A 21,436-nucleotide genomic window follows, 5' to 3' on the forward strand; every position below is an offset into this window, starting at 1 on the left:
AGATATAAAGCATTGATGGGAATTACATTATAATATTTGATATATATATAGCATTCATACACACAGACTGATAACAAATTAAAGGAAAAAACTGAATAAATGAGTGGAGGAACATATATTCAGGTGTTTCCATACAGGTGTACGGCCAAACAGTTTAGCAATGAACATATATAATGCCCTGTGGCATGCATAGAAACCCTAAACAGGCCCATTTGACCTCGATTTTGGATCAAAATGTCGAGAAAATATCAAAATAACTTTGAAAGAGGGTTTATTATTGGGTCTCTTCCAGGAGCGTAATGCCCGCATCCAAAGGCACGAAGTGTCACTTAATGGTTTGATGATACGAAAAGGATGTGAAGGATATGGTATGCAAGCAAACAAGCAAGTTAATTTATATAGCACAGTTCATACACAGAAGCAATTCAATGTGCTTTACAAAGAAAAATATAAAAATCCAATAGAATAAAAATAAATCCTAGAAGATAAGCAACAAAACAAGAGGGACTCGAACCACCTTAATAATAAAACAACAGGGACAAGATCACAAAAATAAAACAGAATAAGAAAAAATAAATAGAATAAAACCAAAATAAAAACATAACTGGTAGATTCCGTTTTAGATTGCACGAGGAAGCTATAAAAGCTGTAAGGCTAAGTGTGGTTATGTTTCTATAATAATATTAAAATAGGCCTAGATGTCAGTAAGTGCCGGTTTTAGGTATAGACGACAGAAGTCGGGGCGACATCTTTACAGGGGCGACACCGGGCGACCAAACACAAAAAAAATCAGAATGCTGATATTTGTGCGATCGGTTTTCGATCTCTCATTTGCGCGTCACGTATTATATCATGTCACCTTGTCGGAGTGGGCGCCCATGATTTGTAAGCGAGACAGACTACTGAGGAAGGTCTACCACCCAGAAGGATGGGGAGCGGGGCGGGGTTAGGTTGATCTCCGGCAGGGTTTCCATATCTTTGGTTTTGAAGAAAATTGGGCTACTTTTCAAACATTGTCTCTGGTGAAAATTGGTCGCGGTTGGCGAGTTTTTGGGTTAGCCTACTTCTGACATTCACCGCGGCCGCACCGTTTCTGTCTTTATATGCAACGTTCTATATCCTGTGTTTCTATGCTACATCAGTCAGGTCAGATACTTTAGGATCCGCGGCTTCAAATGCGTATACACCTCGTCTTAAGTTTTGTTCCGGGGAGGGGGTTCACTTGTAAAGTAGTTAATATTGTGCACCAACAAAAGTTGGGCTAGTTTTCAGGCATTTTGGGCTGGTTTTGAACAGTCATTTGGCTGGAAATGTTGATTACCCTGGCAACACTGATGACAGGTCTCACCACAGGAAGCCAGAGGTAGGGGGAGCGGGGGAATTGATCAAATAGCTCGCACCTCTAACTTTGTACCGTACTAAAGGAATTACTAAAATCAGTCACACCACGAAACGCCACCACATAAACCACAATTAATTCATAAGTGTCATACAGACATATTGTTGCATTTTTTTCTGGTTTGTACGAAATCGTTAAGAATATAAAACCAGTCTGCATACCACCAAGGTGAATTGGTTTAGTCTTGACTCTTGGTTGACAGTGTGGGGGGATGGGGAATGTAATGTTGCTCGACTGCCAAATCGTCAGAAATGGATAAGAAAAGATCTAAGCCATCAGGTGCCCAGTTCAGGAAAAAGAGGAAAGAAGAAGCAACGAGAAAAAGATAAAGGTATGTCACTTCTTTATGAGTATAAAATTATGCATGTAATCTAATGAAATAGCCTAGTTAGTATAAAACTTGTGTTTGTCAGCCTATGTTGTTATGTTGCTTGCTATGCAATTACACATAGGGCGACTATATTCAGTTTTCTGTCCAACTAGCTTACATAACATTGGATAGTTTTATCACAATAATGGGTGTTGCCTGCAGCAAAACGATTACAACCTAACTAGCACATTATTGACTTGGTTAACTTTCATTGAGGTGACATTATCATGGTTTTCTGTTATAATACTGACTAGGGCTCAGTAAGAGGAATTTCTAATGCTGTAAAGGCTTAAAATACATTATATTATGCTGGTATTTTACTGATATATTGACTCTTTTGGGGTGTCTTATGCCTTGAATTAGCTTTGATTTTCCACAGTGGGAAATATGGTAGAGAAGTTTGGAGCGCTGTCAACGTTCCAAAGTGCCCAGGCTGAAGGGGGGGCAAGCTAGAACCGCCACTGCTCTCAGTCACTAGATCTCAATCCAATTGAACACCTGTGGGTGATTTTTTTAGTTATGTGTTGGACTGTACTCTCCAGCACAATAATCAAAACACTAAATGAAGGAACTGCAAATCCAGAGCCTAAAAGAATCCATGCCAAGGGGCACTGAAGCGGTTCTGGCAGCTTGTGGTGGCCCAACACCTTATTGACACTTTTTGTTTGTTTTACCTTTAGTGTGTCACCTCTTGTTATATTATAATACAAATATACATTTGTAGTGTATTTTAATAACTATTCTGTGTCTTCCTACATTAGATACAATATACACATCGTTCTTAAATTAATAAATTGTTATAAAAACTAGTAAAAAACTAGTAAAAAATAGTAAGGAAATATAACTGTTAGAAAAACTATATGAAAACTATTACTGGAAATACTACAGTAACCAATCACTTTGTTGTCATTGCTAGCCACTGCAGGGATTACATCCTTTTGCTTACTAGCAAGGATTTTTAGAAGGTTATTTGAAGCTACGTCTTTTAATAACCTTAATATGTTTATTGTTATTTCTGGTTAGGTGAAAAATGTCTCTCTAATTTCTCCAAACAAGTTGAGATCTGATGCCAGTGCTAGCCACTCCATTATAAACCGAATGTGAGTTGACTGTATTCCCTAAATAGTTCTTACATAATTTGGAGTCATTGTCGTTTGGGTCATTGTTGTTGGAGGACATTTGCGCCAATCAAGCCCCCTCCACAGGGTATGGCATGGCGTTGCAAAATATAGTGATAGCCTTCCTTCTTCCTTTTACCCTGTAGAAATCACCAAAGTACCCCCAGACCACCACATTTCCTCCACCATGCTAGACAGATGGCATCAAGCACTCCTCCAGCATTTCTTCATTTGGTCTGCTTCTCACAAATGTTCTTCTTTGTGATCTGAACACCTCAAACTTAGATTTCTCTGTCCATAATACTTCTTTCCAATCTTCATCTGCACTGTAAAATATTATGAGTTGGCCTTACTTAGAAAAAGTATGCCAACTCATTGCCTCAGAAAAATGTATAAAAGATAACTTAACTTATTCTGAGTGCGCATTACTTCAATTATTAATTAGTACATATATATAACTTTGTGATAACAGATGTGTGCACAGCTTAATACAAATTGAAACATACTTAAATCAATTATTAACTACAACTTCAAACTTTTAATTCTACTAATTATTCTCAGGTCCATTTAATTTAATTGAACACACTTATTTCAGTGAACTGAGAATGATACTATAACAATTACAACAACACTTAATCTATTTATAAACATGTTGTGTATTCCAAGGCAGTAATTACAATATATATTGAGGGGTACACATCCCCCCCAATATTCAAATATGCTCAAAATGCGCCCCCCCCCCCCCCCTAAAAAAAAGTCTACTTAATCATAACTAAACTTAACAAATTGGCGCTATTATTACTACCAGTTCTACTTTTACAGTTTCTACTTTTCACTGTTGTTCTGCGTGACATTTGTCCAGGTGCTGTTGCTTTACCCCAGGAGAAGCAGTTGGTCGACTGCTATAAGCGGGGTTGCCATATCCGCGGTTTTCATGCGAATTGAGTTACTTTTCAAACAATATCGCGGGTGAAAATGTATTGGTTGCGGGTGGCGGGTTTTTGGGCTGCTTCTGAACTTCACCATGAACTTCACACTTATAAAATAGTCAATGTTGTGCACCAACAAAAGTTGGCCTAGTTTTCAGGCATTTGGGGCTGTTTTTGAGCAGTCCTTGTTCTGGAAATGTTTTGTTTAACTTGGAAACACTGGCTGTAAATGCAGTTGGTAGGTACAATCAATGTCGAACACTGTACTATCTATCTCATTACTTTCAAATGTATTAGGAAGTGGAAATATAGAATGTAATATGAGCGCTACGCACGCTATCTTCCTGTTGATTGTGATTGTTTTAGCATAAACACGTCATTTTGGGCTGGAACTGTACAGTAGCACAAGAGGTGAGTCAATGTTTATTGACATAATAATCATTGCAATTCAGATTGGAAATGGTTAGTAATCCATTCCTGAACATCATGGCAAGAAACACAACTTGTTTACTGATAGTATTTATGTTCACTCTGGTGCGTTCAGAGTAAAGAAAGAGAGGGAGTGAGAGAGCATGAGGATGCCAACAGGCAGGGAGAGCAGGTGACATGGAGGTGAGTGAGAAAAGGACCAAATATTGATGAACCATCAGATACCGCTGTGTTGGTGTTGTTTCCGACAGGATCATATTTAATGTTGGCACAACAGAGGTTAGGCTAAGGCAAAGGCACTACTAATGTTAGGTGTAGGCAAAGGTGTTTCAAAGTTAGTGGTTTTGGTGAGAGGGTTTTGTTTCTCAATCCAAGCATTACTGTTTGAATGAATTTCAGTGTATTTGCTATGCCTTTTGGGCAATCCAAATGCAAAGCATATGTAAGCCCAAATAACAGACAAGTCTCTAATGCTGTCCATGACAATAACTCCCTCAAGTACGATGGCACTGGAGATGGGCTGGAGGTGCATTGAGCTTGGACCCAGCTGAGGACAACTGTATCTTCACCATCTTCACTGAGAACAGACAGCACACCAACTGTGATGGACGCTAGGGCCTCATGTCTCACCGTATCATGCAAAGAAACAAGTTCATTACAATGGCAAGTTATGTTTGCTACTCAATGGATTTTCTCTTATGAACATAAGTGTGTTCATATTTGCTAGAGAACAGAGCTCTAAATACACATTCATGCTGCATTGTAAAACTGTAGCCAAAGAAATATATGTGGTATGAATAAACTAAATCTATGGAAGCATATTCGAGGTCTGTACAGTTTTGAACAGTGACACATTTTTCACCCTAGACCATAAATTAATGATTATAAGGTTTATCAGATGAATTGTGGAGGAATTGGAGCCCAAAACGTGTCACTGTACAAAAACTTACAGACAGATTTACATCCATGTCCGTATGAGGTCTGGATATGATTTTTCAATAAATGCAGACTACACAGTTTTTTTCTGTGCAAGCACTTACAAAGCATCAGGTAGAATTTACTGGAGTACATTGGGAATGCCTTTGAGGACAAGAGAGCGCTGGGTAGTCACATCTGGTGTCTGATGATACAGAGAAGATCCGTTAAGAGACACATTTGAGGCACAAACACAAATCAGACAGGGGTAACAGGGGTCACAAATTCAGTGAGGTAAGTAGGAGTAAGCCCATGTATTGCCTTATAGTTTAACAATAAAACCTTTAAATCAGCCCTGGCCTTAACAGGCAGCTAGTGTAGAAAGGCTAATACTGGAGAAATATGTCCACATTTTTCCATTCTAGTTAGGATTCTAGCAGCTCTGTTCAGCATTAACTAAACTTTATTTATTTATTGATCAGGGTAACCGGAGAGAATTGCAGTAATCTAATTTTGAAGTAACAGAAGCATGGATTTCAGATTTTAACAATTTTCCAAAGATTATATATTTCATATGTTAATCAAAGGAGAGATCAGGGTTGAGAGTAATGCCAAGTTTTCTCACAGTTTTTCAGGATACAACCATACAATCGTCAAGGTTCAATGTGAGATCTGCCAAAAAACTATTTGTTTATTGAGTTTAAATGCAAAAATGTCCACTTCCTAGTATCTGAAACGCATGCTTCTAAAGTATATAATTTTGGGGCTTTTCCATGTTTCATTGAAATATACAACTGTGTGTCATCAGCATAACAGTAAAAATTGATATTATGGTTCCACATGGCAGCATATATAGTGAAAACAATTGTGGTCCTAAAACAGAGCCTTGAGGAACCCCAAAACATACCTTTGATTTGTCAGAGGATATGCCATCCACACATATGAACGGATATCTTTCAGATAAGATTTTGTCCAGCCTAGAAAGTGTCAGTGCAGCCCAATACGTGTTTACAAACACTTCAAGAGAAGGGAGTGATGGTGTCAAAGGCAACACTAAGATCAAGAAGCAACTGGACGGATGTGGAACTTTTGTCTGAAACGTTTAGAAGGTCATTTATCACCTTCATGAGTGCAGTCTCAGTGCTATGATGGGGTCTGAGCATTTCATAAATGTTATTTGACTTTTAGTTTGTTGGGAAACAGATTTTTCTAAGATTTTTTAGGGAAACGGGAGGTTCAATATTGGCCTATAATTGTTTAATACATCCGGATCCAGAAAAGGCTTTTTTTCTGATATTATTATGGAGTGTGTGACACATCCGTGGGATAGAGAGCAATTAATTATGTTCAACATCGGCTGACCTAGCACAGGAAGTAGCTCCTTAAGTAGTTTTCTTGGAATCAGGTCTAGTTGAAAAATGGGTTTAAATCTCATTACTAATTTATTGAACGTGTTGAGCGATACAGGATAAAACATATTCAAGTATCCCCATTGATACCAGGTCAGGGAAGTTGTATTAATTACTGATGAAGTGAAGACCCACTTCACTTGTTGAGCATTGCCTTTTTGTTAACTTTGCAACTGTATCAAAGAAAAATGTGCAATTGTTTTTGTTCACCTCAATCAGGTTGGAGAAATAAGCTGTTCAAGCAGATGTGAGGGCTTTTTCGGTATTGCACTGTACTGTCTCCAGTCTAATCTAAATACATCCAACTTCGTGGAGCACCACTTTCGCTCCAACTTTCTGGAGGCTTGCTTGAGTGCTCTAGTATTGACTGTGTACCAGGTCGCAAGTTTCTTGTTGCGTATTTATTTAGTTTTTAGTGTTGCAACCATATCTAAGGTATTTTGCAGTGTTTACATCCTTGATTAGATCGTTTGCAGATTTATTTACTCACATGAGCGAGCCTGGAAGAGTATAAAATAATATTTTGGTAGTCCGAGAATTTATATTATGGCTTTTAAAAGTCAATGTTTGGGGTGCAATTGGGTTTCTTCTTGTAACGATAAATGTAATAAGACAATGGTCTGATATTCCATGATTATGGCATAATAATTATATTCACAATATCTATTTTTCTAGACAAGACTGAGGTATGATTGTGGCAATGCATATGCCCGGAGACATGTTGGACAAAACCCATTGAGTGAGTTATGGCTGCAAAGGCCTTTTGAAAAGGGTAATTGGACTTTTCCACATGAAAATTGAACTAGCTAAAAATTTGAATACCATCTGCAATCACTACAAGGTTAGACATTAATTCTGGAAACTCACTGAGGAACATTGTGTATGGCCTGGGTGACCTGTAAATAGTTGCTATGAACAATTATTTATCAGCCTGGTTAGCTATCAAGAGTAAAACTTTGAAACAACGAAAACAAGTGATTTTGTGTCAGAAACATTAGCACCCCCCCCCCCCCCCCCTTTTTGGGATGCGCTGGGGATATGATCACTAGTGTAGCCAGGAGGAGAGGACTTATTTAGGGAATTAAACTCATCAGGTTTTAGCCAGGATTCACACAGGCTAATTACACACAGCTTATGATCAGTGATTAATTCATTTACTGCAATTGCCTTTGAAGCAAGGGATCTAACATTAAGGAGTCCCATTTTGTGATGCAAGGGAATACAGTCATTTTTATTCATTACTGAGGTGGAGGAAGGCTTTGTCTTAATACGGTTGCTATTGTTAGCACTACCTTGTTTTAACTTTATCTGCCTGGAACGAGTCTGGAAGATTCCCAAAGAGAAAGCCGGTTATCTACAAACTCTACCTCCAGTGATGGACTGAACTTGGTTTTCAGCCAGCGATTGAGCTGTGCGAGTCTGGGGCTCTGCCCGCTGGTAAAGTGTATGATCGAAGGCTGATTCTTTAGTCCAATACAGCAGGTAATGGAGTCGCCGATGACTAGAGTTCTCAGTCTTTCCGGGCCATCATTAGAAAATGCCTGATGATCATTCCCCTCCGAAGATGGCTCAGGCTTTGATACCGACTCCAGCCGGAGAAACCAATTGAAAATCTCCGTCGGCTCTAGCAGCCACCCAGGTTTTGCTGGTCAGCTGTATTTCTTCCTAGTGACCAAATTAATCTTCTTGCTGCAGGGTGTTTTCCCATTTCCAAACTAACATAACCCTTGCCTGACATTTGCGTCTGAAGTAGTGATGGGTTGTTTCTTGAACCATTCGTTCTTTTGAAACTAATCTTTTTGGTGAATCTTGATTCATGATTCTTCTCAGTAGGATTTTCTGGTCTTCAAATCTTGTTCTCGTTCACCGGAAGGAACAATGAATGAAATGAACGATGATCCTTGGATCTTTAGGCACTTTGGGTCACCTGAGAATGATGGAAGGCCAATGACTAATGAAGAAATAAGTATTTTCAAAATTTTTTTTTATCTCCAAGTATCTCATTTTATCATCTTTAATGTTCCTAAGAAACGTTAGCTACAGTACAAATTAGGACAGTAGGCTGTTATTCAGCTGTCAAGAGATTGTTATGTACAGTTCTGTTCAAACACAACAGAAAACATGAGTGAGCAGGCAAAACACATTTTCTTTCTTATGGGATTCGCATTCACATTTCTCGTGTACCTTTCTCCTGATAGCGAAAGCCATTTTGGAGAAATTGATTTGCAGTCAATAGGTATTTTTTTACTATGTAGTCAGCATTCTAAAAATATTTAACATTATATTATTCCCTTGGAGAATTGGTAATAGATGTACCATTTGTAAAGAGAACATGGGTGAGCACCCAAAACACATCTTTTATTTCTAATGGGATTCACATTCAACTGTCAGTCATAACATAATGGCACAATCATAAAACAAAACTTGGCAACAAAGAAAAAACATGAACTGACCCCTGTTCTGCATACCCTTAGTTCTTAATACTGTGTATTACCCCCATTAGCATCAATGACAGCGTGCAGTCTTTTGTAATAGTTGTCTATGAGGCCCCAAATTTGTCTTGGCAAAATGCCTCCAGGTCAAGTCTTTGGTCATCTTGCATGAACCACATGTTTGAGATCTCTCCAGAGTGGCTCGATGATATTAAGGTCAGGAGACTGTAATGGTCACTCCAGAAACTTCACCCTTTTCTACTGTAACCACTGGAGGGTGAACTTGGCCTTGTGCTTAGGGTCATTGTCGTGCTGGAAAGCCCAAGAGCATCCCATGTGCAGCTTTCGTGCAGAAGAATGCAAATTGTCTGCCAGTATTTTCTGATAACATGCTGCATTCATCTTGACATAAATTTTCACAAGATTCCCGTGCCTTTAGAGCTCACACACCCCCAAAACATCAGTGAGCCACCACCATGCTTCATAGTGGGGATGGTATTCTGTTCACTATAGGCCTTGTTGACCCCTCTCTAACATAGCGCTTATGGTTGTGACCATGGTCTTGTCCCTCCAAATTACAGTGTGCCAGAAGCTGTAAGGCGGTGTTGTTGGGCATATTGTAACCAGGCTTTTTTGTGGCACTGGCACAGTAAAGGCTTCTTTCAGTAAAGTTTTGTCGCATTGTGCTCCTTGAAACAACCACACCGTCTTTTTCTAGAGCAGCCTGTATTTCCCCTGAGGTTACCTGTAGGTTTTTCTTTGTATCCCGAACAATTCTTCTGGCTGAAATATTTTTTTAGTCTACTTGACCTTGTCTTGCTATCGAGATCCCCGAATATTCCACTTCTTAATAAATGATGGAACAGTACTGACTGGCTGACTGACTTTTATATATTTTTCCACCTTTATAAAGTTCTATTACCTTGTTACGCAGGTCTTTTAACAGTTATTTTATGCTCCCCATGTCTCAGTATCTAGACTGCTCAGTGCATCCACGTGAGAGCTAACAAACTCAGTGACTATTTATACACTAATTGCAATTGAAAAATCCACAGACATCGGAAATTCACTTTTAATTGCCATTTTCACCTGTGTGTGTCACCTTGTGTCTGTAACAAGGCCAAATATTCAAGGATATGTGAACTTTTGATCAGGGCCATTTGGGTGATTTCTGTTATCATTATGATTTAAAAAAGAGCCAAACAACTAGGTGATAATAAATGGCTTCATATGATCATTATCCTTAAATAAAATAAATGTTTTTGCATGATCAGTCATATATTCAAAATCAATGCAAAAATTTCACAATTTCTGCCAGGGTAAGCAAACTGATGAGCACAACTGTATTTCAAAACAATTACATTTATCTTTAAGTTGTAAAAGAAAAACGAAATAGTTTTTTCATCCAACCAAAGTCATCATATTTAATCAAGAGAAGTTACAACATGTACATTGATTAATTGTACAATCTAGAAAATTGAAAAAAAAAGTGTATTTTGCATTGTGAATTTGTTTCTAAAATATAGTAGTCAGTTCTCTGATAATAAATAAAGTAATAGTTACAAAATACAATTGAACATTGATATCTTTACACATTTCTCTTTTTATTTTGGTGACATTGTTCTGTTTGTTGTGTGACTATGACACTTTGATCATCTATTGATTCATCTTCCTAAGCATGCGAAGAGCAAAGGAAGAGGAAGATGAACTTTTATTGTAAGGCAAAAAATAAAGAACATGGGGGAAGGGCAGTGTCTATATTTTATCCAACAGATGTGATAATTGGGCACTTCTAATTGTAACCCCATAGCACTGCAGGACTACAATGAAGCATGTTTCTATATAGAATTCCAGTTCCTCCTCAGTTTAAATAAACCAAACTCCTCTCATGGAGAAGCCTTTTCCTGTATGACAAAGTGACGCCGGCATTTTCCTGTCATAAATGAGGATGATTTGTGCACCTCTCTGCTCCTACTGGTAATTTTTTATCTCAGCAGCTCACTCCCACAGAACATTAAATTAGTATTGCACTCACAATCAAATTTGTAAATCAAGATACCTACAGTAGTTTTTTGTTTTCTCACAACCCTTTCAAAAGTTGGTGGATTCAAGGAACATTTGATTGTAGGCCGAAAACCAGAAATATAAGCTATATAACTGGGGAAGCATATGGTAATTCCCTGGAAAACAAGTAGGTTTATATTGCATGATGCAACTTGTGGTGGGTATTAGTACAGTGAGTTGTGAACCATAAAGACGTCAGGTTAGTTTGTCACTTCATGGGCATCCCTCTTATGGTCTCAGTGACCTCAGAGTTGACTTGAGCAGCAACAGAGGGAGGGGTCACATTGAGGTGGAGGTCATACTGCTGGTCCAGACCCAGGTAACTGTCACTCATCAGGTACAATGTGTAGATACACCTAATGGAAGAGAAGCGAGTTACCAGGATGTATGTCATGGGATTCAATATATTCATTACCTTTACTGAGAAATCCCTATTAAAATCAGAAGCTGTTTCAAAATGCCCAAACAGGGCCTAATCAACAAATAAAGTATGGAACACTTTTCCAGTTATTCATAACAATCCCATACGTACTTTCCAGTCTTCTCTGGTGTGTAAAAGGCCAGGGAAATGTTGTTGCGTTGTCTGCAGTAACCAACGCGTTTGACTGCCAGTAGCTCTTTGCGGTCCACCTCTCCCAGAACCAGGAACCAGCCTTCATCCTTATTCTTAGGGAACCTGGGGGCCTGGGCTTTACTGTCCTGCTTCCTCTAGATAATACGATGACAAACAACAACTTAGCAGCAGTCATAACGTACATCAGTAATAAACACAAATGCTTGAGGCAGTCTATGTACACTGAACAAAATTATAAACGCAACACTTTTCTTTTTGCCCCCATTTATGTGGTCTGCGGTTGTGAGGCTGGTTGGATGTACTGCCAAATTCTCTGAAATGCCTTTGGAGACGGCTTATGGTAGAGAAATGAACATTCAATTCACGGGCAACAGCTCTGGTGGACATTCCTGCAGTCAGCATGCCAATTGCACGCTCCCTCAAAACTTGCAACATTTATGGCATTGTGCTGTGTGATGGAACTGCACATTTTAGAGTGGCCTTTTATTGTGGCCAGCTTAAGGCACACCTGTTTAATAATCATGTGTCTAATCAGCATCTTGATATTCCACACCTGTGAGGTGGATGGATTATCTCGGCAAAGGAGAAGTGCTCACTAACACAGATTAAGACAGATTTGTGAACAATAGTTGAGAGGTAAAGGCCTTTTGTGTACAAGTCTTAGATCTTTGAGTTCAGCTTATGATAAATGGGGGCAAAAACAAAAAAGTGTTGCGTTTATAATTGTGTTCAGTGTACATAAACTGCCTCAAGCATTTATGCGTATTTGTGTTCCTTTATATGAGTTTGCATGTGTGTAGGTGTGTATGTACGAACCCTCTGCTGGCCGGTGTTGATACGCTGCAGTGAGACCTGCAAGACGTACTCCTGGTCAGCGTGGACAGCCAGCCAGCTTGTGTTGTCTTTGTACTTCCCTCCAGCCACAGGGAGGGGGCGCTCTGTCTGCTCCCCACATCCCTCCCACCAACCCTTTACACTCAGTATCACTTCCACGATCGGCAGATGGCTAAGGAAAGACCATACCTGGAAAAGAGTAGTGGAGAGGGAGGAGAGGCAGCATAGGATGTGAAGGGGGATAGGAAAAGAAAAAGTTAAATAAAACTACGACTAGATACCACCTCCAACAAGTGGTTGTCAGAAGAAAAGCTCTGCTATCAACAAACCACAAACCTAAGCCCCTGGAATTTGCTTAATGTCATTGGAACTTTGATTGGAACCAAGTTCAATGGTCTGATGAGAATTTAGCAACAAACACTAGGAGTGGGTTGGATTTAAAAAAGCCATTGTAATATGTGGTGGATCTGTGATGATGCATTTTTCACAGCCTTTTTCCCTTGGGTCCAATAATTCTGGAGGGCAATGTATCGATCAGCAAGACTAGAGAATTTGGTAAAAGCATAATTAATTCAAATATACAATACACAACTGTATTAGATGCGAGAAAGCAAGAATATGGGTTATAGGTGTGTGTATTTGCCAATTGAAAAGCAGTCAGTGTCAGGCTGGGACTGGAATGTGAGGAGAGCCTCTAATATTCACCCAGCAAAAGCCATTTATGTGAGGATTACTGTCCCCTGGTGAATCAGCCGGGATGCTGCCACGCATCTAATTATTTAATTAGCCCGGCCTCGACAACATAGGGGGAGATGGTTGATGAGTGAGGAGGAAGTGGAGCCAAAACACTGATTGGGCAAGACTGCTGGACGGTTTGTGGCACCCGGACACTCTCATTATAGCTGCAATTAGCACTTAGATTGGTGCTGTAAACCCTCTGATTGGACCTTAAAAAGCCCCAAGGTCTAAGCTCTTACTTGACAATTCTTACTAAGCTAACATATGGAATTGTTTTAAGATGGTCATACCATGGATTACTTAAGCAATTTTAGTTTAAGGACCTGGGTATATAACATTTTTATTTTAAAATATAGTGACGTGGACCTGCTATGGTGGATAGAAAGACACTGATATTGTCCATAGAAACACATGTAACATGGCTAAACAGATTTTGAAGATTTTGTTTCCTATATTTGAAAGAATGAATTTTGTTATTGACTTAAGTTCTGGTGTGAGTGGTCTTCCATGTTGCTGCATCCCCAGGCTACATCTTCAACACTGTTACATTAAATATACTTAGCGTACATTTAAATGTTTGTGAAGGATTTGTTTGTGTGTTTTGGATCATTGACCTGCTGCAAGATCCATGTTGGGTTCAGCCTCAGCTTTTTGACCGAAGGCCTCACATTCACCTAAAAATTCTTTGGTACATGATGGAATTCATGGTTGACTCAATTGTGGCAAGTTTGCCAGGCCCTGAGGCAGCAAAGCCAACCCAAACCACCATGCCACCACCTCCATGCTTTACGGTTTGTGTGATGTTCTTCTCTTCAAAGGAAATGTTTAGTTTTGGCTGAACAAGGCACCAGGTATTCCGTCAAAAGAACTTCACTCATTTGTCCACAGCACATTGATCCAGCTGTTTTGGTCTTTACCCAGATGTTGTCTGCATACAGTAGAGTATGTCAGTCCTGTCTTGATATTCTTTTTGAGAGACTCCTTCCTTCCTGACCTCCCATGTAGGCCAAGTTTGTGCAGTGTCTTGAAATTATGTATTTACCAGACTGAGTGTATCATTTATAGGCTAATAATTTCATTTTATCCATTTTATGTGATGGTAAAGTTAGGGGTGTACTAAATGTTTCCGCATAAGGACATTGCATTTCTGTTTGTTTTAATTGAATCAATGATTTCCAAATAATATTTTGTGTGTGATTTGTTAAATGTTATTACCTTTATCAGTTAACATTATTTAAATTGAACTCAAATATAAAAAAATTCCCAATACGTAAATACAAAAATAACTTCCCGGGGGTGTACTTACTTTTAACACATGACTGTAGTTAATTTGAATACTAATAAACAATAATAAACTGTGTGTGTGTGTTGTGTTTGTGACTTTGAGTATGTGGTTTGATGTATGTAAAAATATTACATGAATGGAGACAGTTGACATTTTGGAAGGAGTTGAGGTATAAGTTTCAATACATTACTTCTTTCTGTGGTCTGGGATGAAAGATTCTGGAGGGGTCATAATGTGTATTGCATGGCACCCTTACAAATGTTTCAATTGAAAAGCCGAATATCTAGAATAACGTGTTCAACATCACCACTATGAAGGAACACTGTACTGAATGTCCTCAGTGATAGGTGGTTCTGTTACCTGGGTGATCTGATTGGTCTGAAGCACCTCTCCGACGATGGCAGCAAAGATGTTCTCCCGCCCCTCACAGGTGGCAATCAGCTCAGGGAGCCCTTCAATTGGTCGGTGAAATCCCCTGGCTCTGCCCATCCCTTCCTTCAAGTGCCACCTCCTAAGGACCAACAAGTCTAGTTACATGGCTTTAAATTCTAGCCACTCATCTCCACAGGAACCTCCAAACTATCACATCGCTCTCCACACATTTTTATTGATTTCACACAAAATTATTCTACTCTGCATGCAAGTGTCTCAAATCCACATGTTAACTACACAAATAAACACAAGTAAAAATTCCTTTGGATGCTGACTACTGAATGTTCTCTGTGTGTGCATGTGTGTCGAGCAGCCCAGAGGATAGCAAATGTAACTAATGTTGCCTGATGGAAATAGAATTTGCAGTTTGATAGTGTATGTGCATGGATTATAAGTTGGTCCATGGCAGAGTGTCCGAATGTGTGTTTACCTGAACAGGTACAGGTGCTGTTGTTCTATGTGAGGCAGAGTCAGTAGAGAGGAGTCATTGAGCCACCTCCCCTGAACAATCATCTGCACCAGGTTACAGATGCTGAGAGCAGTCACCAGCCAGCCTTCATTGGCTGCTACGTCCAGCATGGCCTGGAGGCAGACAGAGGAGAAACAAACGAAACACAAACAGACACAGGAAATATTTTAATTGAAAAATGCCTGTATATCTACTGTATAAAAAATCCCCCACTTACAACTGTACACTATTCAAATTTTTAGTTCAAATACAATTCTGCCCCTCTCGCATACTCAATTTATACATGTCCATACACAGTAATGCACACTAAAAGCTACACAATAGACAGCCCTTACTTCCTCTAACAAACTCCTCCCCTCTGCTCCCCAATCTTTCTTTCCCTCTTGTTTATCTTAGTAAGGTTAAAGTAAGCAGAGCTCAGCTGCACTCTAACAAATGTAATTCATCAGAAAATAATTTCCATGGAAGTAACTATGACTAAAAAGGACCTTGAGTGCACAAACAAAGCCACAGCAACGTTAATCGAAATGCTAATATAGTACAAATTAAAGTAGTAGTTATCAACATGTCCCAGTAACTAATGAGCCAATGGATTATGACAGAAAAACAGCTGATGTCACTGGAATCCCAGGGTCCAATGGAGAGATGGGTGGCGGAAACAGAGTCACAGAAACAACAGAATATGGCCGAGATAATGATTGTACAATATCTTGGCCATATTCATTCTACCAATATTTATTCTTCCAAAATAAATATTGGCACTAGTATTTATTCACTGTTGATTACAACATGAATGCAAATTAATGTGATGAATCTGACTCCAAAATGCAATTGATACGAGACTCAAAATATTGAAATCATCCCGCTGCTGTTTAGCCACTTTTGACTTAAAAGCTAACCCTTAAACGATGTCTGGCAAATACACTTCCATACCTAAAGGTATATGTAAGTAAAAGGTAAAAGTTTAATATATTTAAATATTCAATACACCATGGTCTTAGATGATGAGTTCAATCATTTAAATGTATTGTGAAAAATGTAAACGCTTTTATTTATTTTGCCTCAGTCAATAATATATATATATATATATATATATATATATATATTTTTACTCCTAACATTTACTGGTCCTTTTTCTTTTTAACACCTCATTTACTATTTTCTTGGTCCAGAACAGTTTATTAATTTCTCTATTTTCCATTTTCTGCATGCAACAGCAATTGACTACTATAGTCTGCTGGGAATAATACTACCACTACTTTTTTCCACTAGCTTTTTTAACATAATTTCACTGGCAGAAATTGCTTAGAAGACAGCTAGAGCGTCTTGTTTATTTAAAGGCAGTGATCCTAACTAATGGAGGCCCATTTTTCTCTGGCCCCATATTTCAAACTTGCTGGAAAAACTTGTCAATAAGCTACTGACGGATTTCCTCAGTGTTTACTGTATCCTCTTTGGTGTGCAATCTGGTTTATGTTCTGCTTTTTTTTTTTGTTTCACTGCAACCCTGAAGGTCTTAAATTAGGTTACCAATGCCCTTGACACAAAGCAATGTTATGCTGCTATTTTTTATTGATCCTGCAAAAGCCTTCAATAGGGTATACCATTCTACAATATTTTCTTGGCCTGGTTTGTTAACTAGCTGTCTTTAAGAGTCCAATGTGTAAAGAAAATATTCTGTCCCAGCCAACTACCTGTTACCAAAGATGTACCAAAAGGCCTCCCGTTTAATTTTAAGCCTCACGTTCGCAGCACAACATTAGCAAAATGGTCGCATCGCATCGCATCATCTTCCGCTTAATCCGGGGCCGGGTCGCGGGGGCAGCAGTCTAAGCAGGGATGCCCAGACTTCCCTCTCCCCAGACACTTCCTCCAGCTCTTCCGGGGGGACACCGAGGCGTTCCCAGGCCAGCCGGGAGACATAGTCCCTCCAGCGTGTCCTAGGTCTTCCCCGGGGTCTCTTCCCGGTGGGACGGGACCGGAACACCTTCCCAGGAAGGCGTTCCGGAGGCATCCGAAACAGATGCCCAAGCCACCTCAGCTGACCCCTCTCGATGTGGAGGAGCAGCGGCTCTACTCTGAGCTCCTCCCGGGTGACCGAGCTTCTCACCCTATCTCTAAGGGATCGCCCAGCCACCCTGCGGAGAAAGCTCATTTCGGCCGCCTGTATCCGGGATCTTGTCCTTTCGGTCATGACCCAAAGCTCATGACCATAGGTGAGAGTAGGAACGTAGATTGACCGGTAAATCGAGAGCTTCGCCTTACGGCTCAGCTCTTTCTTCACCACGACAGACCGATACATCGACCGCATTACTGCAGAAGCTGCACCGATCCGTCTGTCAATCTCCCGTTCCATCCTTCCCTCACTCGTGAACAGGACCCCTAGATACTTAAACTCCTCCACTTGAGGCAGGCACTCTCCACCAACCTGAAGTGGGCAAGCCACCCTTTTCCGACTGATGACCATGGCCTCGGATTTGGAGGTACTGATTTTCATCCCCACCACTTCACACTCGGCTGCAAACCGTCCAAGTGCATGCTGGAGGTCCTGGCTTGAAGGGGCCAACACGACAACATCATCCGCAAAGAGCAGAGACGAAATCGTGTGGTCCCCAAACCTGACACCCTCCGGCCCCTGGCTGCGCCTAGAAATTCTGTCCATAAAAATTACGAACAGAACCGGTGACAAAGGGCAGCCCTGCCGGAGTCCAACATGCACAGGGAACAAGTCTGACTTACTGCCGGCAATGCGGACCAAGCTCCTGCTTCGGTCGTACAGGGACCTGACAGCCCTTAGCAAAGGACCCAGGACCCCATATTCCCGAAGCACCCTCCACAGGATGCCACGAGGGACACAGTCGAATGCCTTCTCCAAATCCACAAAACACATGTGGACTGGTTGGGCAAACTCCCATGAACCCTCCATCACCCTGTAGAGGGTATAGAGCTGGTCCAGTGTTCCGCGGCCTGGACGAAAACCACACTGTTCCTCCTGAATCCGAGGTTCTACTATCGGCCGTATTCTCCTCTCCAGAACCCTAGCAAAATGGTGAAATGCTAAAATGATGATGATTGTCACATCTCACATTAGAAAGTCTGTTAACAGATGCTACATTATCTGTTATGTTGCCTGTGATATTATGTATGTTCTGTCCACAGGACGTTAATCTCCATGTCAACTCCATGTCATATCTATAGGCTTGTTTACATTATGACAGAATAAAGCGCTAGCTAGGCTTATCTTGGTTGGCATAATTTCCAAAGTGTGAATTTACACGGTCATGAGACATACCATGCTGGACTGTGCCTGTCAATCGTGGGAATATTGCGTAATGTGTGCGCACTGCACAGAAATTAGATACAGTCCAGACACAATTGTCTTCACACTAGCTAAACTCTGGCGCGTGCTAATAATGTAAACAAGCATGTTTTTTCTATTGTATGCTGATAATGAGGCAGGAGAAGCTCAATGAGCACCAAGGAAGGACACTTTGTCTTTTTTTCATATCCCATATTGAATCAACAGGGAAGAGCTTTTTCCCCAATTGGAATATATGACGACTAGTGCTCTGAATATTACTCCATGACATATGAAAATGTACTCAGGGTCTGAATCCCAGGGCTAACAATCCATTCTGATGTGAATAAAAGCAAGCTGTACTTTTTGAAGGGAACAAAAGGACAAGAAAGTAAAAGATGTATATCAGAAGAGAAAGGGATCCCAGAGGGATGTAATGTGGACTATAGTACATTAACCTGCACAACGTGTATGCATGTAGACCTCTAACCACTAACCTGACAGATGCGTATGGCGTTGTCCAGGACGGTTTTGGTGTCAGTGCCGTAGTCAGAGCAGGGCAGCTGAGCCCGGCTGAAATGGGCCTGCAGCAGTAAGTGGGTCTTGGTGTGGGCACTGTCATAGCTGTGAGGGTTAACCTGGAGGGGGAGACGCTGAGCCAGCTCACTGTTCAGCTGGTCTTCATTGTGCCTGACGGGCAATTCCCCGTACTCCTCTGCATCCTGGAGAAGAGAGCGAGAAAGGGAAGGCAGGAGACCGGGACAAGAGGGAGAGACATCAAACGTCAGAGTAAGTCAGTTCCCTGCTGTGGTTGGATCCTTTGTTTTACTCATCTCTGTTAAAGCAACTGCACTAAGATCACTAGGTCCCGTCACCCAAGAGAGCAGACTTCCAGAAAAACATATTTAACAGCTAAACTTCACAGAAAACTCCCACAGAGGTGCTTTGTGCTAGTTCCCTCTTTTATTGTTCGATTATATGGTAAGTCTCCTTGACTTCTGTCAAACAACCAAAAATTCAGACTTCTACTCAGACTTCTATTGCTCACTTTTGATAAAAGATGTAGGCCTATAGGGCTATATAAAACGATTAGGTGTAGTATATAAAAGGATGACATTCCATCAATCTGGCTGTTTTTTTTGCTTACTGTGTTAAAGGCTTGTTTGTGGGTTTTGGGGGGAGGCAGATGCATGGGCACGCATGGCTCTTTTTCTATGTTTCTCTGATTCACTCCAGTAAGTTTCCCTAATGTACTTCCATCATCAGAGGACAAGCGGAGACATTTGTCATTGGGCCTTTCCTGATTCAGACTGTTAAGGCTCCATCAATCACCTCAAAGATGGAAAAGAGGAGTGGAATATAGGAACGAAGGGGATGCAGAGGAAAATATGAGGGAATAAAAGAATCTGGTAATGATTGATATGGCAGGGGTTTAGTGTCTGCATGCAGATGTGCAGGAGACAAAGCCCGTAGATCTTTATACAGAGATAATCATGAGACAGAAAAACTAACACCCCAAATCCCTCCGTTGCTAGTTGTGGTATAGAGGTTGCAAAAACAAAGAAAAAAAATAATGATCTTTCCAGTATTTTAAAGACATTTCTTTCCTGACATTTCATCTGTGACCTGTTGACCCTTTCCCCTCCCCCTCCTCTATAAATGTCTGGGTTACATCCTTCTAACCAAGGCTGAGGCAGAGGGTTTTCTGGCAGCTGTGATGGCCCAGTGACCCCCAAGAGAAGAAGGGTGATATCACTTGTCCTAACAATCCCAGCAATTAGAGCAGCATCCAATCAGCACCCTCGCAGGGAATAACACCCTTTAAAACATGCAACAGCAGAGGAATAACAAAGGAATACAAACTAGCTCCTAACAAGTAAAAGAAAAACTAAAGAAGAACAGAGACAAAGAGACAGAAGTAATGAGGGAAGATTTGGATAAGATAGAGCAAACATGACAGAAGTGATAAAATTACCTGAATCATGGTCAAATACCCAATGGTACAATAACCTATGCCCCTCTCTCCTGCCTAAATTTAGCTGCCTTTAAGGTCACACATTCTGTTATCCATGGATAGTTTGTTTGTGGCAGAAACTATTTTAATAATACAAGATATGAAATATATTAAAGGACAATTATATAAGACGGGTGACAAAGGTAAAACCTGTTGACCTCAATTTTAGATCAAGACCACAGGAGGAAAGGATCTAAGTGACTTTGAAAGAGGGTTCATTATTGGGTCTCTCCCAGGATGACAATGCACATCCACAGGGAAAAAGTGACCACTGAATGGTTTGGTGAGCATGAAAAGGATGTGAATCATATGCTATAGCCACTGCAGTCACCAGAACTCAACCCAAATGAACACCTAGGGGAGATTTTGTACCATTTAAATCACAATCTGAGATCGGGTGATTGACTCGGCCATTGCAGAATATTAAAATTCTTTGCTTTAAAAAGCACCTGGGTTGCTTTCATAGTATATTTTGGGTCATTGTCCATGTATGAAGCGCCGTCCAATCAACTTCGCCGAATTTGGCTGAATCTGAGCATACAATATATCCCTATACACTTCAGAATTAATCCGGCTGCTTTTCTTCTGTCACATCATCAATAAACACTAGTGGTCCAGTGCCATTGGAAGCCATGCATGGCCATGCCATCACACTGCCTCCACCGTGCTTTACAGATGATGTGGTATGCTTTGGATCATCAGCCATTCCAAGCCTTCTACATACTTT

The 21,436-nt window shown here is 40.4% G+C and overlaps 1 protein-coding gene across 1 annotated transcript in view; it reads right to left on the reverse strand.

The window, feature by feature from the left end:
- Positions 1-10,410: 10,410 nt before the first annotated feature.
- ascc3 (activating signal cointegrator 1 complex subunit 3) overlaps positions 10,411-21,436 on the reverse strand; it is a 173,800-nt gene continuing 162,774 nt past the window's right edge. The window contains exons 38-43 of the mRNA XM_010897185.3: positions 19,193-19,417; positions 15,359-15,510; positions 14,857-15,007; positions 12,456-12,662; positions 11,598-11,773; positions 10,411-11,421 (exon numbers count right to left, since the gene is read on the reverse strand). Coding sequence (XP_010895487.1) covers positions 11,274-11,421; positions 11,598-11,773; positions 12,456-12,662; positions 14,857-15,007; positions 15,359-15,510; positions 19,193-19,417 — 1,059 coding nt within the window. The 3' untranslated portion in view covers positions 10,411-11,273. The remainder of the gene's footprint in view (positions 11,422-11,597; positions 11,774-12,455; positions 12,663-14,856; positions 15,008-15,358; positions 15,511-19,192; positions 19,418-21,436) is intronic.

Source organism: Esox lucius, chromosome 20 (assembly GCF_011004845.1).
Source record: "Esox lucius isolate fEsoLuc1 chromosome 20, fEsoLuc1.pri, whole genome shotgun sequence".
In the NCBI taxonomy this organism is placed as follows: domain Eukaryota; kingdom Metazoa; phylum Chordata; class Actinopteri; order Esociformes; family Esocidae; genus Esox; species Esox lucius.